This window comes from Mustela nivalis, assembly GCF_964662115.1.
Source record: "Mustela nivalis genome assembly, chromosome: 4".
NCBI lineage: Eukaryota > Metazoa > Chordata > Mammalia > Carnivora > Mustelidae > Mustela > Mustela nivalis.
Window position 1 is genome coordinate 149,120,076 of NC_139023.1, and position 27,060 is coordinate 149,147,135.

Below are 27,060 nucleotides of genomic sequence, written 5' to 3' on the forward strand. Positions count from 1 at the left end.
GCAGAAAAGGAGAATTTTGAAGTAATAGTGTATTTCCTTTGTTTATACTGCTTAGTTTCTAGATTAAAAAGAACTTTAGTACACTCATTATTCCACTCCCCAACTTCAAGTTTTTTAGTCTTAGTTCTAGAATTTCTTTTTTTTTTAAGTTTTTATTTAAACTCCAGTTGCATACAGTATGATATTGATTTCAGGTGTACAATTTAGTGATTGACACTTCCACGGAAACCCGGTGCTTGTCACAGGTGCTCTCCTTAATCCCTATCACCTGTTTAACCCATTCCTGGCACCACCCCACCCCCGCCCTCGTACTCCTAAATAGCTGATACATGTATGTTTGTTCCTTTTTGCCCCAAATTTACCTTTGGCTTGGTAACATGAAGTTCTTTTACCATCTGAATGTAGTGCTTCTTCCATATACCCTGCTCAAAGGGAGTTGGAGAGAAATTGATGTACCAGTTAAATCGTAAACATTTGAGCATCCAGAGCTGATCCAGCTCAGTTAAACTCTTCCAGTGCCAGCTCACCTGGAAAAGCAACAATTGGAAAGAAAAGAGAAACCCTACTCAGCCCATTTTTCTCTAGGTCTTCAGCTGTCACCCTGGACCTGAGATGACTTTTTTTTCTTTTCCTCCAAATCAAAACTTAAAAAGTTACCTACCTGAAGTGTTCTCTACCCAGGCAGAAGGATTTTCAGAGTCAACTAATATTTACTGAGTACCTATTAACTAACCATCCCCCCCTAAGGAAAGAGGTGTTATTATTACTCTCATGTTGCAAATGAGAGAACTGTGGTTCAGAGAGACTTTGGAATTTCCTAGATGCTCATATGAGAGTTATATGAAGGTCATAGAAACTCAGATCTTAGCATATTCTTTACTCATTTTTTGATATGTTTCCATTTTCCCTCCATTCTTATGATTTAACTAAATAGAAATTTTGTAAATAGAAAGTCAAGGTATGTCCTTGACATATGGGCATATGGTATGTCCTCTATAGCCTTTAAGATTCCATAGAGCATAGATTATTTGCTCTGTACATTCCATTCCCACAGCATTATGGTCAATCTCACAATCCAGATGGAGGTGATCCTATTATGTGCAGCAGTGTTTACAATAACTTACTCCAGATTTTGAACAAGTCTTGCTGAAAACTAGGGTCAAGTTCATATACAAAGTTCAGACATGGGGTTCTGTGTCTTGGCTCTAAGAGTTGCAAAGATGACATCCAACTTTCCAATGCAAATTTCATCCTTGGAAAACTGGCTTCTTTTTCAACATTAAGTAGATCATTAATAATTTTTTGAGCATAAAAAATGAAAGAAAGAGGGGTGCCCGGGTAGCTCAGTGGGTTAAAGCCTCTGCCTTCAGCTTAGGTGGTGGTCTCGGGGTCCTGGGCTCAAGCCCTGCATCAGGCTCTCTGCTTGGCGAGGAGCCTGCTTCCCCCTCTTTCTCTACCTGACTCTCTGCCTACTTATGATCTCTTTCTCTCTCTGTCAAATAAATAAATAAAATCTTTTAAAAAAGAAAAAAAGAAGAAGAAGAAAATGCAAGAAAGAAAGAAGAAAGGGCAGAAACTGTAAGATACATCCATTTACCTGGCCCTCCCATTCTCCCTCCTTCCATCTACCAAGTACAGAGCTCCATTATGTTTAGCATTGTTTTCTGTGCTGAAGAGGAGACATACAGGAGAGGGGAGGGCACAATTACAAGAAGTAACAGGTTCAGGAACTGGAAGGACGAAAAAGGGTAGAGAATCTGACAAAGCCCTGCAGGCAAGAACAGAAATCACATCTACTTCGTTTAGTGCAGAAAGGCAACAACATCGACCTTAATCCCCGTATGGTTAATTAACTTAGAATTCAGTGGAGAGGAGAGGTTTCGCAGGGAGGGGATGGAGAAGTTTCTCCATTTTCACTCTTTTCCTCATTTTCCTAACATCTTGTTGTGACATGGCTATTAAATTGTTTTGATTTCCCCCCGGAGTAGTAGGTTTTTTGTATGTTATGTTTTTGCTTTTTGTTGTTTTTTGTTTGTTTTAAGTAGATAGGAAGGAGGAGGGTTGAAGGGTAGGTAAGAGCTTTCAAAATTATCAGCCTCCCCCCATATTTTTAAACTGCTCAAAGCTCATTTTAGTGCAATGATATTAGTGTTTAAATCTAGCTAAAGAACAATCGCCTGTGTCTTCCTCACAGGCAGGACTGGGAACAAATATAATGCTGAGATCTTGCAAGACTGACATATGATACACATATATGATAGGATTAGTGATTTCAAATAACATTTCCCTCCAGTGATAACATTCTCATTGTGCGAAACTTGGAAAATTCCAAGAAGTTTCAAGAAAAACAATACCCATACCCTACCAGTCAGACATGACTTTTATTAACCACCTGACATGGTTCTTTTCCATCTTTTTTCTAAGCATGTATGAAAGCAAACTGGGAAATTCTATATATCCAATTTTAGATAGTGCTTTCTTCATTTCACCTATTCTAAGCATCTTTGGTCTTAGAAAACATGTTTTCTAATGGCCACACAATAATTCATCATATGGCTATATGATAGTCTTTTACTGTTGGACATTTAGAATGCTATGTTTGTTTTTTTTTTTAAGATTTTATTTATTTATTTGACAGAGATCACAAGTAGGCAGCAGAGGCAGAGAGAGAGAGAGGAGGAAGCAGGCTCCCTGCTGAGCAGAGAGCCTGATGCGGGGCTCGATCCCTCGATCCCGGGATCATGACCCGAGCCGAAAGCAGAGGCTTTACCCCACTGAGCCACCCAGGCGCCCCGCAGTTAAAGTACTTTAACAGACCGTGGACTTAACTTGTAGGAAAACAATATAGTCAGCCCCTTTTCCAAGGCCAATGGAAGCAAGTCTATTTACTCTGAACTCTTTTAGTCTTTTTTTTTTTTTTTAAAGATTTTATTTATTTATTTGAGAGACAGAGTGAGTGAGAGAGAGCATACGAATAGGGGTAGAGGGAGAAGGAGAGAGAGGCTAGCCTGCAGGGCTCGATCCCAGGACTCTGGGACCATGACCTGAGCCAAAGGCAGACACTTAACCAATTGAGCCACCCAGGCGCCCCCAGAACTCTTTAAGATTTGTACTCTTTGTACATACCCCACTAGTACCTTATTTTGAGCTTTTCTATTTATGAATAGCCTGCACTGTACAATTTACAATTGTTTTCTAGTTATATGCTTTATAATATAAGACTGTTCTGCTGATGAACCATTTCATATGTATGTTTGTCTCCTCAACCAGCAAATACTATTCTGTGGACACTAATGATGTCTTACATCATTTTACATCTACTTTTGAGCAGTAAATAGAGAGGCACAAAGAAGACGGGGGTTAATTCAAACTATATAGACTACACATATTGACCATCTCATCTATTTCTTGGTTTTGCATGTGTGCTTTTTTCCCCCCTCATTTTAGAATTTTCTAGGCTATCACTACAAAACATGTATACGGATTCTTTGCCTTTTTACCTGTGCACAACGACAAAGGCTTCGTGGGTCCAGGAAAGAAAAGATGTATAGAGATAACACTCTTGGAAGCTTGGTAGTAAAATCCAGAGCTTCTGCTGGAATTTTTTCTTGAAGTTTTCGACAGCAGAACTTTTGCTGTGACAGGGAGCAACGTTCTAACAGGCCTGTCAAGATTCTTCTCCGTTGAGAGTCTGTCCATTTGTCAAACTGGAAAAAAGAAAGATTAAAAAACACTGCAGGTTCAGTTTGAGACCAGAGATTCATTAGAGAAATGGATAAGAATGGCACAGAATTGAGTTTAATTATTTTATTCCTAATGAATAGCATGTATCTCTTCCCCTAATTAACAAATGTGATGTTTTGTTACTTACCTATTCTTCCTCACATATATACATGTGAGCATGTGCAAGACCTGAGTGTGTACACAAACGTGTGTGTACTTGACCTCAGAACTTGTAGTTACATAAGGACAGTAAGTTGGGAGCTGGTCATATTCAAAAACTGAGAAAATATATACTTAAAAATATAATTTCAGGGACACCTGGGTGGCTCAGTCAGTTGGTCATCTGCCTTCTGCTCAGGTCATGTTCCCAGGGTCCTATGATTGAGCCTCAGAGGGGAGCTTCCCTCTTCCCCTCCTTTGCAGCTCCCCCTGCTTGTGCTCTCATGCTCTCTCTGTCAAATACATAAATATAACTTTCAAAAATGTGTGTGTGTGTGTGTGTGTGTGTGTGTGTGTGTGTATATATATATATATAAAATTTCAAGAGAAGGCACCTGGGCAGCTCCTCTCTGGCCAGACTTTCTGTACTGGCTCATAAGTGCCAAACTCCAGGACCAGAAACAAAGCTTTGCATTCACCATTGGAGATAAGGTATACTGTCTAAATATCCCTGAGAAGGGTTAAAGTCCCACTAATGTGTTAATGATTGATTGGGAGTGTCAGAGACAGGCAGGAGATGCCAGAGTAATCTGAGGCAGGGCAAACAAGAGCTTTGGTTACTTCACTATTTTCCCTAGAGATAACCCTAAACAGTTCCAACATCAATGACTGATCACAGATAAGAATCTGAGGGCTGGCCAAAACCAAAAGAAAGGCTTTTCTGGGAACACCTACCGACTGAATGAGCCACTTTACCGGACGTCTAAACCTCTCTTTTTTTCCTTAGCCCATTTTAGAGAAGAGAGATAGGAAAGTTTGGGGTGGCCTATATTTTGTATACTATTGCATTTCGCATATAGATATTTTCTATGGTTGTCTCAAGCTAGTGAGAATTTTATAAGAAATTTTAGCTGTAATCATAAAATACACTACCTAAAAAAGCATATAAAGCATGACAAGTCAACTTCATTATAGTCTTATGAAGTATTTTTTTAAAGATTTTATTTATTTACTTAGAGAGGGCAAGAGGGAGAGAGAGAAAGTGCACGAGCCAGGGGAGGGGCAGAGAAGCAGACTCCCTGATGAGCAGGGAGCCAGACGCTGTACTTGATCCCAGGACTCCGGGATCAGGACCTGAGCCAAAGGTAGATGCTTAACCGCTGAGCCACCCAGGCACCCATGATGTATTTTTTTAATTTGCAAGAATATTTCTTGATGAAAACTATTCACTATTATATATATCTATTTTATGACCTAAGAATCTCAGTTTGGAAACTAATTCAAGTGGGGGGAATGATGTAGAGAGCAAGATGGAGTCACTCATGTCAAGCAGTGACATAACTAGCCAAGGATGTTGTACCTGAGACCAGATATCACCAAAACAACAGAGACTGGCTGTACTAAGGACTCATAATCAGCAAGGCCCCAGGAACCTGAAAGAACCAAGAGCTGATAATCACTAGAAGGCCTGCAAAGGCCCAAGACTGATTAAACTCCTTTAAACAGAAGATTTCTGCAGCAAACTGTCAGAATCTGCAGACACTGACCCTTCCACTTCTGACCGTACCGATCAACGACAGTACCTGATTGATCTTAAACATCACAGGGATTCTCCACTGCTTGAACATCACAGCAGTATGAGCTGAGAGCCGACCTAGACTGGACCGAGGCCTCACCTCAACTGCGTGCTCAGGGACTGACCTTGCACTTGGTTCCTTGCTTCTTGTATAGCTTCTCTGTTGTGTGATTTTGTATGGTACTTTGTTTTGTGTGACATGTATGAAGCCAAGTTAAATACACAGTAATAGGTCATTGTTTGGAATCCTGACACTGTGGAAATACACAACTCGTGTAGAGGCCTTGACAGTGGGCTTGCGGCAGGGGAGAAAAAAACCCAAAACCTAAACTTACAAATAAATGAATCAAATCTATTCATGTGTGAGTGTTCCCTGATTTCTCCTCTCCTTATTTCTGCACAATTCATATTTCCAGCTCTCACAATGGGGGATTTCTTTCCTTTTGGGATGGACTATTAGAATGAAGAGAGAAGCCAGACCAGAATGACTAGGGCCAGGGAAAGAACTGTGCCAGAGAAACCACATTGATCTACAAAATAGCCAAGGGGGAAGTGTGAAGAGAGAGAAAAGCAGTTAGGTTTTTGGCTTGTTGGGAGTTTAGGGGTTCAGAATGTCATTGCCTCAACAGCAATTAGAGACTGAGATAAATGGGGAATGAATGAAGGTATTAAAAAGAAAACCACAGTACAAAATGGAGTCACTTATGTTAAGGGCCCCATGTCAGCAAAGCAAAATTTAATACTAACCTAATTGTAATATTATATATCCCCCAGGAATATAACCTTTAACCAGTCAACCTGGAATTTCCTGGTCAGCACTAGGAAATTTACCAACAGATCCCTTCCATTTCCCTTAGGAAAGCAATGTTACCTAAAACAATGTGTTCTTTCCTAATAATTTCCATTGTCAGGCTCCCTCTACCTTTCAAAACCTTTCCTTTTCTGCAGCTAAATGGAACTCCTTTCTATTTGCGAGATAGAATGCGACCCGATTCACAAATTGCTCAATAGAGTCAATTTGATCTTTTGAATTACTCAAGTTGAATTTCTATTATTCAACAAAAGGAGACCTGAGAAGTACTGTCTAGAGTGTCTAGAGTTTTAAACTGGTTTTGCTGTGATTTTTTTTTCTTTGAAACATGAAGTGAAAATTAGAATTCATTTTAAAATTACTTCTAGGCAGCATTCTGTGGTTCTGTAGAAACTGAGCTACATGGGACCCAGGATGATTATGGTTACAAAACAATTTTCGTGAGATATTATAACCACTGCAGGAAAGCAGAATAACCAAAAATGTCTAACCATAGGGGATCAGCTATGCAAACTGTAATCTCTCAACAGGATAAGAGGAAGTATGGCCTTACAGATTGATGGTGGGTTTCGGAATGAGGCCATGGGAAATCTCACTTACAGTACTCTATTATTTTTAATACTCTTTAGAAATAAATCACTAAATCCCAATTCCACCACTATCAACCCCTCAATTTCCTCTTTTATACATTAAGAATAATTATATCTAAATTGTAGGGTTGTTGTGAGGATTAAAAAAATTATGTATAAAATGCTTAATAAGGCACACGCCTCATTGTAGACATGGTAGCTATCATTATAAAATATCAAAGTGATGTTAAGAATAATAAGTATGTGGGTTAAATCAGTGTGAAAAGAATATATATGCAAACAATTAAATTAAAAAGCACAAGATTATCATGTCTGCAAATTGGCAAGGCTGGGAAGTACATTTAGAATGACTGAGGTTAGCCCATCTACTTTCACTGCTGCCCACAAAAAGAGAACGAGCTCAGGTTGAAGAACAGTGATTTAAAAGCAATATAAAAGAACCCTAGGATTATAAAATGCTGAAGAAATCTATAAAAGAAAACATTAAAACATTTTCCTCTAGAGATTAAAAAGATAATTACATTGGTTTCTCATTTATTTCCCTGATTACCATGGTCAAAAGGTAATTTATATCTGGTTTTGATAGGTATTCTTTGCCTTGAGGGATTTTTCTATTCTAATTGTGTTTGTTTAGGCTAATAGAAAATGAATTTGCATTCCTTGAACTCCTTCCAAATGAAGGTGGGTTGATGACTCAGAAGAATGCTTCACGGTTGGGGAAAATCCTTTTGGAATTTAAAAGGTGCTAGGAATAATCCAAAGAGTAAATAATCCCTGGAAGAGTTAACTGTCCAGGAATTTGATAATCTCCTACATCCCTCCCATTTTCACCTTTCAAGTAAAAATACCCATAACATAGTAGAGATCCAAGATGTGAGATTTGGGGAGTAGCTAGGACCATTCTTCCAACCTGGTATCACCTACATTATACCTCCCTTTACAGTTAGTTCCCTTTTAAAAATATTATTTATATCAATTGTATTATGCTATGTTATATTATATCACAATTATGATATGCTTATATTTTATAATTATTGTAATGCCTTTTTATAGAATTGTAAAAATCCCGTGTTTGGAGTAGTTAGTTACTCCAAGGATTTTTACTGCAGTTGCAGGAAGTGAGGGCAGTTGCTAGAGCCTTCAGGTTCCACTCCTCTCACAACGAAAGGCAAGGAAAAGTTCACAGTGTGTGAGGCACAAGATGAAGAGGAAGGCCTATTATTGTTTGTCTATTGGTTATTTATGTCAATCTGGTGGACTTTTTTTTTTTAATGTTTTATTTATTTATTTGAGAGAGAGAGCAAGAAAGAGAGAGAAAGAAAGATTGAGAGAACCAGTTGGGGAGGGGCAGAGGGAGAAACAGGTTCTCTGATAAGTAGCCCTATGCACAGGGATGCCCTGGTGGCTCAGTTAGTTAAGTGTCTGCCTTTGGCTTAGGTCATGATCCCAGGGTTTGGGGATCATGACCTAAGCCAAAGGCAGACACTTAACCAACTGAGTCACTGGGGCATCCCTCTGGTTGAATTTCTGAGTCCTATTACCAAAAACTGATTTTCACATTAAAGCAAGAACACATTATTATTTAAAAGTTTCAAAAAGGTACATATACAATTAAACATGAAAATCCTCTGTAACTGCTCTTCGCCATCCAATCTCATTCTATCTTCCTAGATGGACACTATGCACAATTTGAAATTATCCATTTCTATGCATTAGCATACACATACAGCCATCAATAAAGAAACAATTAAATAAATTAGAGTATAACCTCCTTGTAGGATACTGTGCAGCAGTTTAAAAACACAAGAAAATATGGCCAGAAATGACCTGACATGTAGTAAACCCAGAGCATATTGTTTTCTCATTCTTTCATGGCATATTCATTTTCTCATTCATTCCTTCGTCATGGCTATACCATAATCTATTTACTCAATTTATTATTGACACAATTTACAGTACAAAAAAAAAAAAGAAAGAAAAGAAAAAAAAACCAACTTCAATATTCTGAAACATGCCTTTTCGTGTCCTTTGTGAGTATTTCTCTAGTACAGATAAACAGAAGTGGAATTACAGGTTCAAAGGACATTTGCATTTAAAACTTCAATCAGTCCCATCAAATTGTCTTTTAAGTCTTTACCACTTTACAGTCCCTCTGACTGTGTTTATGCATATCTTCCCACTCTCCAATAAATCCTTACTTACATTGGATATTATCTAGCTCCTCAATTTTTGTCATATAGGCAAAAGGAGGGGTTGGGAATCTCACCACTCAGGTGCCCCGTCCAGATTATTTAATACTAGATTTACTTCTAATACTAGATTGAGCTTTAAACTGATACTTGATTCCTACAATGAATAGCCCAAGTCATGCTAAGTAAAAAAAAAAAAAAAGAAAAAAAGTTGTATACTTATTTTTCCTTTCTTTTCTTGGAAATGTATTTCAATGTTATCAACCTCTTATGGTATTCCTGAAAATAAACAAAAAGACTAAAATGTGGGGGTTTCTGGGTGGTTCAGTCAGCTGAGCATCTGCCTTAGCTTGGGTCATGATCCTGGGGTCCTGGGATCCAGCCCCTCCTCCCTCTGCTCAGCGGGGAGACTGCTTCTTCCTCTCCCTCTGCCTGCCACTGCCCTACCCCCCTACCCCTGCTTGTGCTCTCTCTGTCAAATGAATAAATAAAATCATAAAAAAAATTAAAAAATAATAAAAACTAAAATGGAGAGAGAAAATTAAATAAGGCAAATTGTAAATATGCCCCTCAAACAATTCACGTGGCATTTGTGCAGGTATACGGACTACCACATGATACAGTGACTTTAAAGTATAAGTTTGTTGTGGGACAAAAGAGAAAAATCAGTAAGTATCACTTATTTATTTAGAAAGCATTTATTAAATGCCTGGTAGTGTCAAGGAATATGTAAAGGACAAGATATAAAACCATGTCTTCCCCCTGTAAATGAGTCTGTTGGAAAAGAGACATCTTTGCAAATGTATTTCTATTTGCTATGGTGAAAGAAAAGAAAAGAAAAGCAAGATCTTTTAAAAAATATAAAGATCTTGAATTTTTTACAGAATGGTATAAAAAATATTTAACAACTGGTAATGCTACCAACTAATGAAAAGTTGGTCACATCAAATACTGGCTGAACATTGATTGGCCTTGGTTACATTAATTAGGGGTTTCCACTGATAGTATGTGGAATGACAGTATAAAAAAACACTTATTCTAAATAAATCTCTTTTTAAGTTGTTGGTAACAGACATAAAGCTAGTTTAGAAATATAAATAGGATATGAGAAAAACTTAGCTAGATTTTAAATTTTTGATATTTTTAATTTCTTAATTTTTATCATATTTACAAAATATTGTTATTATTTTGAAATCAAAAGGTACAAAAGATACAAAAGGTTCTTCAGCTAAAGGAGTCCCTTCTACCCTGTTCCAGATTTATAGTTCTCCCCGGGGGAAACAAATGTTGCCTTTTTATTACGTATCCTTCCAGATATACTATGCAAATAATTTTTTAAAATTTACTTAAGTTAACAAATATCCTAGACTGCAGTTTGTAGATCAACACAAAAAAGAAGGAATGACCAACTATGACAACCAAGAACATTAAGAAACAGTATTTTTTGTTAATCTAGTGCAATGGACTAAATGTTTGTATCCCCCCCCAACATACACACAAATTCATACATTGAAACCTAACCCACAAGGTGGTAGTACTAGAAGGGGGTTGCTTTGGGAGGGAATTAGGTCACAAGGGTGAAACCCTTATGAGACCCCAGAGAGCTCCCTCCCTCCTCCTGCCATGTGAGGTTAGAGTGAAACAATGGCCATCTATGAACCAGAAAGTGGTGTCCCCAGACACCAAATCTGCCCATGCCTTGATCTTGGATTTCCCAGCCTCTACAACTATGAAAAATAAATTCCTGTTGCTTATAAGCTACCCACTTAACTATCTTCTTAGGGTTCTTAATTCTTGTTACGTGTAATCAACTTGAAATATCTCCCCTTTAAAGCATACAGTCAATGTTTTCTCATTAAGGGAACATCTCTGACCTGGATTATAACATCTCTGACCAGTGGACAAGATGCTGTCTCCAATGAGTTTCACTAACAAAGTATCTACAGAAGTTTGGGATGCTATAGCAAAATACATAGACTGGTTAGCTAGCTGTCGTCTCAGATTCAACTCACCTTTACAAACCCTACTTTGTGAGTATAGAACCCTAACTGATACATACAGAGAGTACCAGTCGAATTTCTCAGGCAATGAGTGATCACTTATTACCTTATGTTCAAACTGAATTCTTTGTGCTCTATGATAATGTGACATAACATAACAGAGAAGTAACTATATTTTAAATGGTTACCCATTTTCCAAGCAGAGCTCTTCTTTCTTCAAATATCTACAATAAATAAAAAGAATGGCATGATTTTGTATTTCATGGTTCAAAATACCCATTTTAAGAAAGATATCATTCAAGTATCAATAAATAAAAACTGACAGTCTTTTCATTATACCAATGAGTATAAAAAGACAGAATTCACTCCTGAGAGGGTACTTTCCTTATTTTTAACTTGGAGACAGTATAGTTTTTCTCACTTTCTCCATGTGGAATAATTCATCTTAAAGAAAAACAATGCTTTTTTTGTTAAGGGAAAGACATAAGAATGGAACTGTAAGGCGAAATCAGTTTTAGAATTTGAAAAGATATGAAAAAATGGACAAAGGAAAAAGAGGAAAATGGAGATCCTCTCTCAAATATCAATCATATGAGAATGCGTGAAATTTATGTGAGCAGCTCTGTTTTTTATATTTTGTCATGTACACATATCGTGGGTGTACATGTACTGATATGTTTCCGGGATTAGAAATTTGTGTATGTGTACCTCTGGGCTCACAACTCGGTGTTTACCTGGATAGGCTTATTATGATATACTCGTTAGCACAGACACCATGCCATTTTTACATCTCTACTGTAGAGTACATAGCATATTACAGGTACTCCTGTTTGCTGGATTGAATGAATTGGTTGTGGTAAGTAATGTTCTCATGGATGTAGCAGTACAATGTGGGTAGATTTATATATTAGTGTGAAGGTGTTTTCCTGAGCACCAGTCATATGTGTATTTGAATGAATGAGGAAAGGAGAATAGCAGGGGAGGGAGTTATGGAGAGAGGAAGCAAGGGAGAGTCACGAACAGATGTGAATGTCTCTCTCTCCCCCACACTCAGGCCCTCTGTCAGCTTTCAAAATTGGGATTGATGTTTTCCCCTTACTTTTAGCACTGCCTAAATTCTCTAGTGCTGTAAGAATGTTCCCACTTGGAGACTAACTAAGGCCCATTTCTTTCCTTTTTTGTGGAGAAGGATGATGATCTGGTTTTATGCTTCTAATGGATAACGCTTTTCTTCCTTTTTTAGACTCTCAAACTCTATTTTGAAAGGGTACACAAAAGGGGGGTTAAGATAATTGGTTCAAAACAACCTCAAGGCCGGTGAAATGTCAGTTTTGCTCCTGGCTGGAGAATCTCCTTCATTACAGGTAGACATTTTTCTCATATTGGAGAAGAAGAAAAAGAAGGCCTTTCTCCCCTGCCCCCTATTAACCCTCATCTGGGCTATTAGGACTCTCAAATAATGGCAACAGATAAATGTGGGATTTCTGGATGAAAATAGAAGAGAACCCATAGAGTACAGAAGATTTAAAAATGTGGCTTCAGATATTTCCTGAACTCTTCGTTTTATCTAACCAAAGTCTACCAGTCATCTGTTGTTGGATCCAAGTCACCAGCTCCAGTACTTCTCAGAGGCCCAGGGGATCAAACTCCTCCCAACTAATTTCCAGTTATAAACCATGCTCCACGTGGGCTTTATAGAGTTTGCTATGGCCCTCATCATCTCTGGTCATTTTATCTTCCCATGTGGATTACAACCACTTTCTCTATAATCTAAGTTGCAAGGCAGGCCCTCAAACACCTGCTGATTGAACAACAACAAAAATGTTTCAAAAGTCATAGCATTTTATTTTTTTTTAAGATTTTTATTTATTTATTTATTTATTTGACAGAGAGAGAGAGAGAGATCACAAGTAGGCAGAGGGAGAGGGAGAAGCAGGCTCCCTGCTAAGCAGAGAGCCCGATGCGGGGCTCGATACCAGGACCCCAAGATCATGACCTGAGCTGAAGGCAGAGGCTATAACCCACTGAGCCACCCAGGCGCCCCCAAAGTCGTAGCATTTTAGAGCTAAAAGGAACCCCTAAGATCTTTTGAATTTCCTTATTTTAGAGAGGACAAGCAGAGGCCCAAAGGCTTACATTTATGAATTTTTAAAAATCACTGGTTCCAAGCCATCTGTTCAGCTCAACTCTTTACTGGTTCCTCACTAGAACTATGGTCTTCCTCATCCTGACATCCAGCCCTACATTTGCAATAACTGTTGGGGGAAGGAAAAAATATTAAGTCCTAAGATCACAACCTCTTTTCAAAAGGAGGATGAGATGACCATCATGGTGCCCAGTGACAATATGGGGCATTGGAAACAAAGGGGCATTGACTTGGAGGGGGAAGGATAGTTAGTGAGAAGGTAGCAGGAAAGGAATGGGGTGGGAAGTGGGAGTGTACTCAGGCTAAAACAGTGAGGTTTTGTTTTTGTTGTTGTTGTTGTTGTTAGAAGGTCCGGGAGGGACAGAAGCAGAGGGAGAGAGAGAGAATCTGAACCGGGCTCCACACCCAGTGCAGAGCCCAACTCAGGACTCGATCTCACAGACCTGAGACCATGACTGAGCCGAAATCAAGAGTCGAATGCTTAACTGTCCCAAAAGCAATAGTCTTTGGAGGGCCAATAACCAAGTCTAAGGAGGTCCAAGCAAATCCAGTTCTTACAAAGGCATCTAGACCCGGGTAGAGGCCAATGGGAGAGAGGAAAACCACTAGACAAGCTCAGATCTGGGTCTGACTCTACTCTTGCAAGAAAGAGAATTTGGGACACATTATTCATCAGTGCCTCGGGTTTGGAGCAAGTCTTCATTCCAAAGACTTGCAATCAGGTTTGTCATCTTAAAGAGCTGGAAAACAAAGTATTGATTTAAAACAGAAATATTAAAATGGGTCTGCTTTCCTCGCAGAGCACTGCAGTTACTGCAGTTTGTTTATATCACAGTTTACTTGGAGCCTGCTGTTAAGTCAAAATCCTACGGTTGTTATTTTAGTCTGTTGACAGCGCAGCTACATATTTCGCCGTGTGACGTCATTACAGTGTAGGAGTGAGACATTTAGGGGCTCCAAGATTATGATTGGTTAATGGCAACAAGGTGCTTTTTCTCAGAACACCTTTTAACATGTACTGTACTACGTCTCGAAAAAGAAATGTTGGTTACTTTCAATTAAAGCACTGGATGGCAGGGGCGCCTGCTTCTCCCTCTGCCTCTGCCTGCTCCTCCCCCAGCTTATGCTCACTCTCTCTCTCTGACAAATAAATAAAATCTTAAAAAAAAAATTAAAACATTAGATGGCTAGGTGGCAAAGAAATGCCCACTTTTAAAACACTCTTCCTCTCAAAATTTGAAATGCTCAAGTTATTTTGAAATCTGTTATATTTGCCCCTGCTGATCATGCTGTCTTTGAAGGCATCTGAATTTGAATTCAATCTCTCTGCTTTTTTTTTTTTTAAAGATTTTATTTATTTATTTGACAGAGATCACAAGCAGGCAGAGAAGCAGGTGGGGGCAGGGGTGGGGGAAGCAGGCTCCCTGCTGAGCAGAGAGTCCCATGAAGGGCTCCATCCCAGGACCCCGAGACCATGACCTGAGCTGAAGGCAGAAGCTTTAACCCACTGAGCCACCCAGGCACCCCTCAATCTCTCTGCATTAAGTCTGCTGTGAAGTTCAGTTCCTGTACCCCAATGAGCACTGAGTGTTGTATGGAGGTGTTGAATCATGACATTGTACACCTGAAACTAATAAGACACTGTATGTTAACTAACTAGAATTTAAGTAAAAGAAATTTTTTTAAAAATCCTGTGACCCTTTTTAAGACTGAAATAGTTACACATTTTACATCTTACTACAGAATCAAAGACAGACAAAAATAAAACAAATATAAAAACAAGGACCTCAAAATTACACTGATCATTGGTGACACATCCCCTATTTAGAAGTATAGAAAAATCCTTACAATTATTGTATGGACACCTTCTGCCAAGCTGTGTCTGTGGTGTCTATTTTTAATACCCTTTATACAGTCAGAATGTTAGATATGGAAACAACCTCTGAGGTAATCTCATCCAACTCACTTATTTTATAAGGAGGATGGTAAAGCCCAGAGAAAGTAGGTGACTTACTCAAGTCAGACAGGGAAGTATCAGTGATCTGGATCCAGAATTTTCAATTCCCAGAGTTATTGCTTTCTCTTTACTTTTATTTACATAATTTTGAGATTGTTTTCAAATTTGGAATTTTAGAAATTTTATTATACTATGTAAAGTAAAAAATGAAAGCTTTCTTCCTACAGGACCACCTCCCCTGGAAACCATTATTAATAGTTTGGGATTGGGGCACCCAGCTGGCTCAATCACTGGAACAAGTGATTCTTGATCTTGGGGTTGTAAGTTCAAGCTTCACACTGGGTATAGAGATTACTTTAAAAAAATAGTTTGGTATACCTGGATACAAATTTAATATGGGTCTATATATTTTTCTACATATACATATGTGTATATATACATGCACAAATTTTAAAAAATAATTTTAGTACAAACTGGAACTTAACTAAACCACAAAATAACTCCTTGATAAAAAAATAAGAGCTAGGAACACCTGGGTGGCTTAGTTGGTTAAACGTCCAACTCCTGACCTCGGCTCAGGTCATGATCTTGGGGTTGTGGAATCATGCCCTGGGTGGGGCTCCTTGCTCAGCAGGGGGTCTGTTTAAGATTCTCTCTGTCTCTCTCTCTCTGCATCCCCCTCAAACGAATAAAGCTTTTTTTTAAAAAATGAGAGGTCTAGGGGGAGCCTGTGTGGCTCAGTGGGTTAAGGCTCTGCTCAGGAGGGAGCCTGCTTCTCCCCTCTCTCTCTGCCTTCTGCTCTGCTTACTTCTTATCTCTCTCTCTCTCTCTGTCAAATAAATAAATAAAATCTTTAAAAATAAAAGAAAGGTCTGTGGGATGCTTGGGTAGCTCAGTTGGTTGAGCATCTGCCTTTGGCTCAGGTCATGATCCCAGAGTCCTGGGATTGAGCCCTGCCTTCATCAGGCTCCCTGCTCGACGGGAAGCCTGCTTCTCCCTCTTCTTCTGCTGCTCCCCCTGCTTGTGCTCTCTGTCAAATAAATAAATAAAATCTTAAAAAATAATTAAAAAATAAAAATGAGAGGTCTAAAGAACAAAATAAATATTATCTCTAGAAATTATCATTTTGAGACAAAAGCTATTAAAAATTCAAGATAAGATGAGGGCTGTGATTCACTGCCTGGGGTTTATTCACCCACCTGTTGGGAGTGCTGTTGGCTCTCAGCCATGAACTTGAGAGCTCTGCTTTATTCAAAGTCAGGCCCTTCCAGGGGCAGGTAGTCCCTACTAGATGGTCAGTATAGAAGTATATTTTTATTTATTTATTTATTTATTTATTTATTTATTTATTTAAGCAACCTCTACACCCAATGTGGGGCTCAAACACACAACCGAGAGTCAGATGCTCCACCAACTATGCCAGCCAGGCGCCCCACCGTGGAACTATAAAGGCTGGTGGCTACAGGGCCAGGCCTCAAACATGTGGCCTTTGTCCCTTCCCCTCTACATCTCCCCTCACCCACCTCCCCTCCTTTCCCCTCCCTTCCCTGGTGCTGGTACAGAGAGCCCTCCACAGTCGAAGCCCTACATGCCAACCTCAGAGTCTACTTATCTAGTAAACCAACCTGCAACAGGAAATCAGGCAATTAAGCCTTTTTTCAATGGGGCGCCTGCGTGGCTCAATTGGTTAAGCAGCTGTCTTTGGCCCAGGTCCTGATCGCAGGGTCCTGGGATGAAGCCCTTCCCCATCTTGCTCAGCAAGAGCCTGCTTCTCCCTCTCCCTCTGCCTCCCCTCTCCCCCTGCTTATTCTTTCTCTGTCACATAAAAGAATAACATATGAAAAAAAAAAAAAAGATACTTTCTCCCTGGCTGCTAAATTGATCTAGACTCCTCTAATTTTTCAAAGAAAATCTCTGAAATCAAGGCATCCAACAAATACGTATTTCAATTCAAGTCACTTTTTCACGTATGTGTAAAGCCTTCACGATTCTAGGAGAAAACAGATTTCAAAACTAAACACCGAAGTTTTTTGGGGGTGGGGGGAAGCAGAGAAGCCGTTATATAAACTGTTGGAGTGCCAAGAACGTTTACGAACAGGTGCTCAGTAAGCAGTTGCTGAGCTGAATATAAAGGGCTTTCCATAGACTTGCTTGTGTTCAGGGCCAGATGAAGGCCGGATTTCAGTCTCTCATTCTCTGTCTTTCCTTTTGTTTCTCCTGATCTCTCCTCTTATTCTATGCCTCATTCTTCTTTCCTCACTTCTTTTATCTTTTTCCTTTTCGGTCTCTCTCCCTTTTATTTCTCACTACTCCGATCACTACACTGGCTGCTCTCTCTCTCGCCAGATTGCTCGCGTTTCACATCAGAGGAGTAGAACAGGAAAGTACTGAACAGGAGGGGTCAGACTGATGCTCATGTTTTCCCAGGGTAGTTAGCATATCTGTTCAGTGTAGAGGCAAAGGGTCAAATCCAGACTAAGGAAGGAGGGATGTAGGGACAGGAAGGGGAGCGTCCGTGAAGGAGGTCCCAGGGAGGATGGCTGAACTTTGACTCCATCTTTTGTATCTCAGGAACTATGCCAGACACTGGAAATACAGAGAGAAAAGGCACAATCTCAACTCTTAACACATTACAGCTGACTGGGAAAGTGGATAAAGAGTGATGAGAGCAAAGAGAAGCAAACAGGAGGAGGCTTTCCAGAGAAGATGACATTCAAGTTACTCATAGGGGAGGCAATAAGGGGAGCGAAGGAGTGGAGGTGTGAGAGGGCCTGGCTCATCTGGAGGCTACTTTGTTGGTCTGGGCCTAGGATAGGAGGAGGCAGGGGCAGGGCTTGGAACTGACAGGCTGGCTGAGGTTGACTTAAGAAAAGCCCCCAGTGCTACGTGTAGGGGTTTGGAATCTTCTCTTTGGAGCAGGGCCTATTACCATTTTCACACAAAAGGATGACCTTGGTATTTTATTTTAGCTTTTAATTCTATTTATTTTTCTTGTTTTAGTTTGGTATTTTAGGAAAATCACTCTGGGACCAGAATAGAAGATGGATTGGTCGGGAGAGAGGCGATGAAACCCGTTAGGGGTTACAGCAGTGCATTGGGCAAAGGGTGAGGGTGATGAGGATGTGAATCAACAATGGGAAGCTGAAGGCAAAGGGATGAATGAAGGAGAGGGGCCCAAATGAAGAGGAAGACTTCTAGAACTTGAAATGAACTGTGTGTGGAAGTGAGGGGGTGCTGGTAGACATATCTCCCTGGGCCTCCATCTCACACTCCTAAATGTCTTGGAATACCAAGAGGGTCAGCTCTCCATTGCTCTTTCCTTGGGCCATTTCTCCAAGGTACATTTGGAGCAAGGCAGCCTTGAGTAATGAGGTGCTATCTCCCTTGGGGACCAAGGACAGACTGTTACTGCTTACTATAAAAGCAAAGGACTCCCTGGGCTCACTGTTCTCAGTTGTCATGCAAACCCATGGTGTGTGTTGTATTTTTCCATGCCTTCTGGAGCACTCCTGTGGGACACGGTGGGCGAAGAGAACCAATGCCAACATGTTGCTCCTGCCACTTGCTGCACTGTGAGTAACAAAGATTTTTGTCTCTGACCCAAGAACCTTGTGTTTTCCTATGAAATGGTAGTGTCTTCTATGCCATAAGTAATGGGCTAAGTTATTAGTTTGTAAATTGGGAGATACCAACCCAGAGCTGGCAGGGAGGAGGATGATTTCTGGCTTGAGTGACTTGGTGTAAAGTGATGCCTTTTACCAGGAGGAGGAACTGGTGTGTAGGAGCAATAAAATGAGGTCAGTCTTATTGATGTTGATTGTTTTTTACTGACAATTAGGTGTGGTCCTTATAAAGGGATTGATAATAGGAGCTCACTGATCTGTTGGTAAATTCTGCCCCCAACTGAAGCAGGAATAGAAATCCCCAGAGGTTGGCCAATGACACCCCAGCATGATACTCGGCTTTCCACCTCTGCAATCCTCTGGTGTATTATTCTGTGAGTGCTTCCTCAGAAAGCAGATAGGAAATAAACTTCTTAGGAGAAGCTGAGTAACATGAGTCATCAGTTGAGATTTATTCATTTTATTTGGTTAAATGTGCAGCATTATTCAGTAACTGCAATTCTAGCAAGAAAATCTTTTTCTGGGAACTCCTCACAGACTAACCTCACAGATATAAAATAGCTCTGGTCACTTACCCGGTCATTCAAAAGCTGATGGTTTAGAGGTGTCCAGGTACTCATTTTTGTCTGCATTTTGGGGGCATCTGTACTTTTTGGAGGTGCAAATGCCATCATGAAATAACAGAATATTCTTCCATAAGAAAAACCATACCTACCAGAAGAAAAGAAACATAGGATCTTCAGAATACTAAAAATACTAAGACCATACCATCTTTTAGTACACTGAGAGAGAGAACTGGGGAGGGAGAAGAACATGTACTGGGAACATTTTATAGGTCAGGCACTTTATTGGAATGCTTAATTAAAGCTCATAACAATCTGGGAAGGTGGTGGGTTTTAGCTCATTTTATAGATGAAGAAAATGAGGCTCACTGATGTTACACACCCTGCCTAAGTTTATACAGACAGACAGTAGATTGTGGAACTAGAAATCAGATCAGGTCTGTTTAAATTATTCTAGCTAAGAACATACCCACCTGGCCAGAAAGAAGTATTTAATTTATAAAATCATAGTGCAATATAAATCACTCCATCCTGGTCCCTTGTCTTTCTTCCTCCCCTCTCTGTGATACCTAAGTAACAAGGGTTCTAGCTTGATACCATATTTAAGAAGTAGAATGGTGTAGTGGACAAATCTGAGCCTTTAGAGATGGATATATTTGGGCTTACTGGGGGAAAGGTGCTCTTTTTAGGCACCCAGTCTATGTCTTTGTTTATTTGATTAAAACACTTAAATTTCCATGAAGAATTACTTGCCCCTTATTGTTTAGAATCTGCTGGGTTGGTTAATCAAGGTTATCTCTCCTTCTCCAGCCAGGACCTGGTCATGAGACCAAGCTACACCAGTGGGACTGACGCTGGCTCCTCCTAACTTGACAGCTGAGGTGGTTGTTAACAATAGCATCAGTGCCCTGTTAAGTTGCTCCTGCTGCTTTACCCCTCGGAAGCCCCTTATCCTTTCTTGCCCATTTTTGGTAAGCTATCTGATTATCCTTGCAATGAATTTCTTCTTTCTGCTTATTTACTTACATTGTAAATATTATATTTGCTTACATTAAAAAACATACAAAACTTTTTACTTTATACAGGTTTGATCCTGGCTCTAAAACTTACTAGCTGTATAACATTTTGCAACTTATTCAGTCTATCTGAGCTTTTGATCTATCTGCATTTACCTTCAACCACTGTTTCAAGGATTGTAGAAAATGGGTCCAACAGAGTGCCTGACAGATGGGCAGTCTCACTAACTAGTAACTTTCCTGCAACCTTTCTTAGACTTTGACAGAGTGCCTCAAAACCCGTCAGAGGGGGATGACTGAGTGGCTCAGTCAGTTGGGCAACTGCCTTAGGCTCAGGTCATGATCTCAGGGTCCTGGGGTCAAGGCCCACATCAGGCTCACTGCTCCGTGGGGAGTCTGCTTCTCCTTCTCCCTCTACTCCTCTCTCCACTCATGCTCTCTGTCTGTCTCCCTCTCTCAAATAAATAAATAAAATCCTAAAAAACAAAAACAAAAACAAAAACAAAACAAAACTATTGGAGGGCCATAGCAAAAAAAAAAAAATTTTTTTTAAGATTTTATTTATTTATTTGACAGAGAGAGATAGTGAGAGAGGGAACATAAGCAGGGGCAGTAGGAGAGGGGGAAGCAGGCTTCCCGTAGAGCAGGGAGCCCGACTCGGGGCTTGAACCCAGGACCCTGGGATCATGACCGGAGCTGGAGGCAAATGCCTAATGACTGAGCCACTTGGGCACCCCAATAGTTTCAATATTATATCCTCAGAGTTTCTACTTGCTACTGCCTTCCTTCCTCTCTAAAGGTGGGTTTCATATTAAAGCCATGGCTTGCCTCCCTGATCTATGGGCTCCAAAAATTACTATACAGCAGCAAAGACTGGGCAATTAAAAAAGAAAACATTACTTTTTTGGCTGATATGGGATTCCCCCAAAAGCTAGGTCTGAAATCTCTGAGGCTCTCCTTTAACAGGTAATATTCTCTCTCAGGTTTGAGTTATAGCTGAAGATAAAGCCAATGTTTGAAAACTACAGGGGCATCATTACCCAATTGCTTCTTGGTAGTTGCCTACTGCCACCAAACCACTGGTATAAAGAGGACTCACATCAGGACTCACATTCTTCCCAACCTCTAACACCTAATTACCTGAGTCACATATGGTTAGCCAAATTGCAAAATGTACAAGAAATTATTTCATTACAGTATTATTAATTGGCAGCTATAAAAGTATGTGTGAGTGGGCAAATTATAGATACAAAGTGTGGTCTCTAAGCCTAGATCTGCTCAGTTAAAAATCACATTTTTTTTTGTTTGTTTTGTATTGTTATTTATGTTTGATTTTTCTTCTCTTTAAACCAGTTGTTGTTTTTAATGTTTTTTTAAGGGCCATAAAACTCTTCAAAAACATGATGAAAGCTATGAATCCCTTCCCTAGAAAAATGCTCATGAACATAAAATTTTGCTCACCCCAGGTGAAAAACTCCTCCTGTAAGCTGAGAACTTTCCAGTTTGTGGAGGAAACAAGCTAGGCACAATTTCTGAATTAAGACAAAGTAGCTTCTCTTGGGCTTCCTTAAGGCCCAGCACTGGGCCTTAACAGTTTTCTTTTTCTTTTCTGTTTTCTTTTTGCCTGGTTCCTAACAGTTAGAAATTATTTGAACTAGCCTTTTTTCAATCATCATGGTTTTCAGGACATACAGCCCTCTTGGTAATACAGTTCTGCTGAAGCATTCAAATGGGGTTGTCCTGCTCTTGCTTTGTCATTATCCTTTTGTGTTTTCTTCCCCCTCCTTCCACTCCAGAAGATGAGCAGTGTACATTCCTGCATGCACACACATGTTCACGGCATTAACACTTAGGACTATTACAAAGACAGACATTTTTATATAACAATCAGAAGAAGTAACTGTCCCCACTCTGTCAGCAAGACAAAGCAAGTTGTCTTCCTCTCCTCCCACATCTAAGCTTCCTGTTGTTTTTTGTGTGACCTCTTTCCACCTTAATGGCGGTCTTTGAATGTTGGGCCTTAACTTTTCCTTGAATGAATAGGAAGAAAGGGGCGCCTGGGTGGCTCAGTGGGTTAAGCCTCTGCCTTCAGCTCAGGTCATGATCTCAGTCAGGGATTGATCCTAGGATCGAGGCCCGTGCCAGGCCGTCTGCTCAGCAGGGAGCCTGCTTCTCCCTCTCTCTCTCTCCCTGCTTCTCTGCCTACTTGTGATCTCTGTCTGTCAAATAAATAAATAAAGCCTTAAGAAAAATAAAAAAGACCAGTGGAAGGGCACCTGGGTGGCTCAGTAGGTTAAGCCTCTGCCTTCGGCTGATCCCAGGATCCTAGGATCTATTATTTCATTAGATCCTAGGGTCCTAGGATGGATCCCCATGTCGGACTCCCTGTTCAGTGGGGAGCCTGCTGCTTCTTCTCCCTCTGCCTGCCATTCCCCCTGCCTGCTCTCTTTGTCTCTGTCAAATAAATAAATAAAATCTTTAAAAAAAAAATACCAGTTGATTATATCACCTTTCAGTTCAAAAACCTTCAGAGACTCTCTGATAGCTACAGCATAACCAGACTCCTTATCATGGAAGTCTAGGTCCACTATGAATTTACCTCAATTTACCTTTTCAGCCTCATTCTCACCCCCCTCCCCATGCACTATCTACCCAGACACACTGAACTTTGGTACAAAACAATTAGTACAGAACTCTGATGCCTTTTTCCTCATGTGGTTTTCTTACATTGTTCACGTGAATCCTAATCCCAGTGCTACATAATTGGTGCTCAAATATTTGTCAAATCAACTGAGTGAATGAATACAATAGTGGAGAAGAAGCAGTTTAAAGATTAAAACTAATAGAAATGTAGGATAAAACTCAGAACATTATGACTTGAGCACTGGAATTAAACTCAGGATTATTGGATTTTTACTTGGAATTTACAGAGCAGAATAGGATTGAATTTCTCTGCCAACACACATTGTGCAATGCAGTATCATTAGCGAAGGAAATTAAATTATCAGGAAATTATTAGGAAATAAAGTACGGTTAGATTTAAATACGAATTCATCTTCTATCCAACTAGTTAGACACAAAGCAAAAACTACACTAACGACAACAGGTTAGTGTTTGATAGGCACAGAAATAATGAACTGTTCTTAATTTCCTAAGCATGAAGCACCTGGCATTTTAACTGCAGTTGAAACGGAGCAAAATATTATCCCCAGGAGCACTAACAAGGTTTGTAAGAGGCCCATGAGGATCTCAGAGTGGAGATCTGAAAAGAGTCTCCATCCTTTTCATGCACTGCCCATAGCTCTCACCTCTTTCAGCTCACCTCCCTCTTCAAGCCTCAAGCGCTAGTGTTTCCATGGCAGCCTTTTCTTTGACTCTGTCCAGCCCCCGCCCTTCCTTCCAGTAATCCAATCACCACCTATAAATCCTTTCACTGGCATCCGGGGTCTCTTAGGCAACAATGTGTGGTCTCTTGATTGGTCAAGAGATTCGGGAAGGCTGGCTCCAAAATTGGGCACACGGATAAAATTAAAAAAGACCGAGCGCCAAGAGGGTGGGAGGGGCTGCAATCTCCCCATATAAAGCTGGGAGACTGATGTGTGCAATCCCGACACAAGCAGCATCGACAAGCACTCAAGTCATATTAGTGTTCCAACTGAAGGCAACCTACTGAGCATGCCCAGTTATATTTCTCTGGTCATTCCAGGGCTTCGAAATGGAAACTCCACTTTTCCGGGTTTTAAGGGTGGCCAACAGGTAAAAGAGGGTTGGAGGAAAAAGAACTCGCTGCTGGTTCCATGAAAGAAGAGCACCTGACACAGGAAGTGGAAGGACGTGCGAAAATTGCCCAACACACGAACTCACAAATGCTTCAGCATGAATTTCAACAGGAATTCAGGCTGACTGACAGATACACTAGGGAACCAGCAGATGGCATGGCTTAATAAGAATAACCCCAAAGTTGAAAAAAATTTACGGTCCGGTCTAATTTAATTAAATTTCCTAAGCACCCAACATGTAACACAAGCACTAAAGCACAAGAACACAAGAACACAAGAATGAAAAAGATCTTATGAGAAAGACTGGAAAATGCAACGTGTAAATAACCAAAATAAAGCCCACATTGATAACTTTTGTGATAGAACTATAAACACATGCTGGAGAACAACCAAAAATTCAAAATCCCAGACGGAGCTTCTTTGGTAAATATAAAGCAGTTTCTATGGATAGCAGGTAACAACAAGAAAGAGACAAAACAAAAACCTACCAAACTCCCACCATCTTATGCTTCCTAAAATAGATAAAATATGCTCTCCTCCAACTTAAACAAATGTAAACCTATGCTTATATTGCTTTGTAGTTTTGAAATAGGCAGAGTTTGTGTATCTCGAACTTGAAAGAGAAGAGTGAAGCTCATAGAGATTGTTGCTTTCCTTGAGTTAACAAATAATCTGCAAGTGGCCAAACTGAAATTAGAACCTAGGTTGTCTGAATTCCAGCCTAGTGGTTTTTCCACATGATCAGGTTGTATGTAAATGAATAAACAAAGACTTTGGTTGGGGGGGGCGGTCTGGGAGAGGTAGTCGATGCAATACTAAATTACCATGTACAGTATTACCAGTTAACATTTATGGTTTCAAAACGGGTTCATCCAGAAAGAGACCAGTTTTAACAACATGCTATGTCTCTCTGTGAAGTTCCCACTCATTACAGACTTTCTACTGGTGGTTACAATATGGAATGAAAGAGGAATGGGATAAAAGAAACCACCTCACTTTAACCCTGTTGAATTTGCATAATTTTATACCTTGAAAGTAAGCTTCCTGTCGACTGTCCTCTCAACCAGCACCCTCCCAGCGTCCGCTTGTGCAGCATCTCACCCGTCTAACTGCTGATACTCCTTTCCCCTTTGACCTGAATGACACCAGTCAGGCTGTGTTCAGAGTGAGCACACCAGGTCACTGAAGTTGGAAATACGTCAACATTCTTTCAAACATCAAGACAAATTTAAAGACTACATAAGAAACACCCTACTATCCCCACCAAAATTTTAAAAAACATTAACATTTTTGCTTCATGTGTGTGATTAACAGTTGAAGCCCCTTTTGTGTACTTTACAGATTTCATTCCTCTCTCTGCCTGTGTAGAGGTAATCACTATCTATGCAACTGGTGTGTAGCATACCTGTCAATTTTTTCTGCTTTTTATGTATAAGCATTCACAATATGGCTATGTGTTTTTAAAGAGACACCATAATTTACATATCTTGTACTTCACTTTTTTCAGTGTGTTATTTCTGAGATTTAATCATGTTGATACATGCAGTGATAATTTATCAATCACTCCCACCTTCTCATGTGAGCTATGATATGTCCTATACCTGACAGTTTTCATGGGATGGTGTGCAAATTTCATAAAAATACACTAGCTGCACACTTCCAGAGGTTCTGTGGGTACAAGAAATCTGGAAATACATAAAGCAAGCACACACAGATTTTCATATATATTTGCCTCCTCACTCACCCTCAGAAAAGGCAGTGTTGGCTCAACAGAACACACTGGCTTGCTTAGAATCAGCTGAAGGATCAGTATTACTTAAAACAAACTGTTACTGCTCAAGTGTTTATTAAGAAAATTGAAATGTCACTTCAGATCTCATTTATTATGTTTTTTCCCACAGCTCAACATCTGATATTAAACTGTATTTGTGACTATCTAAGCTCAATACTCATTATTTATTTAACACTTATTGAGCACCTTTTAAAAATTGTGGTAAAATACACTTAACATAAAATTTACCATTTTAACCATTGTTTAAGTGTACAGTTGTGTAGTGGCAAGTATATTCACGTTGTTGGGCAACAGGATCAGTATTACTTAAGACCATGGGCTATCAACAGAACAAAATGATGCCTATGACGTCTAGCTTGCAAAGGGAGGAAAAGGAAGAGAAAGAAAGGTAGGTACAATGTAGTAAAAGAACAGCCTTGGCTTTGAATGAATCCAGACTCCCCTTAAAAAGCTGCGTGACTGTGGGAAAGTCACGCAACCTTTCTGAGCGTTCTTTTTCCTCATCTGAAAAATGAGAGATTGGGTTTCGATGATCTTTAAGAATTCTTTCTGAAATGGTTTATGTAGAAGAAGAAAGGGGAAACATTTTCTACGGAGAAAAAGATGGGAGAATGCTAGCAACAACCACAAAGTCCACCTGGGCACTTAAGGTGTTGGCCACGGGAGTATAAACCGTTGCCAGGAAGGTCTCCAGTCTGCTCTGTTGTTTAAGCATGAAGTTCTGCAACAGGCCAGATACCCAATCCCATCTACAACCAGCGCCACCCTCAACATCTGTAACCCTACTCCTGACACCTCCAATCCCCGAGTCCCTAGGTCAGCACACTCGTTCTCAGAACAGGTTTTGGTCGTCTTGCGATGATAGATAGCATCCCGGGCTCGGGTGATGAGAGTCGCCGCGTTTTCTCAGCAGGGCAGGGAGGGTTTTGCAAAGAGGACTGAGTGCATTTAAAAGAAACGATTGCAGAGTTCGAAAGATCGCCGCCAGAGCAGGACAGCGCAAGGCGTCACCCCACCGCGCAGAGAACAAGCCGGTGCAGGTTTGTTGAGCGGGACCTCTCAGCGGGGCCCAAAATGGGAGCGTTCAGCCGAGGGTGCGCAGCGCGCCTGCGTCGTGCGTGCGCGCGCGCGGGCGC

General features: G+C 40.2%; 1 protein-coding gene across 12 annotated transcripts in view; it reads right to left on the reverse strand.

Annotated features, from left to right (window-relative positions):
• The window catches only part of FBXO16 (F-box protein 16), a 52,100-nt gene extending 26,901 nt beyond the window's left edge, over positions 1-25,199 (reverse strand). For 7 of the 12 annotated variants that reach the window (XR_014310658.1, XR_014310659.1, XR_014310660.1 and 4 more), the window contains exons 1-5: positions 23,662-23,750; positions 19,350-19,485; positions 11,237-11,272; positions 3,501-3,707; positions 363-527 (exon numbers count right to left, since the gene is read on the reverse strand). Coding sequence is in view for 8 of the 12 variants with exons in the window: in XM_082726856.1 (XP_082582982.1) it covers positions 363-527; positions 3,501-3,707; positions 11,237-11,272; positions 19,350-19,448 (507 nt within the window). In the remaining 4 variants the exon portion in view is untranslated. Of the gene's footprint in view, positions 1-362; positions 528-3,500; positions 3,708-11,236; positions 11,273-19,349; positions 19,486-21,814; positions 21,880-23,661; positions 23,751-25,160 lie in introns of those variants that run through there. The other 5 variants (XM_082726857.1, XM_082726861.1, XM_082726859.1 and 2 more) reach the window with 4 other exon arrangements.
• Between the last annotated feature and the right edge of the window lie 1,861 nt (positions 25,200-27,060).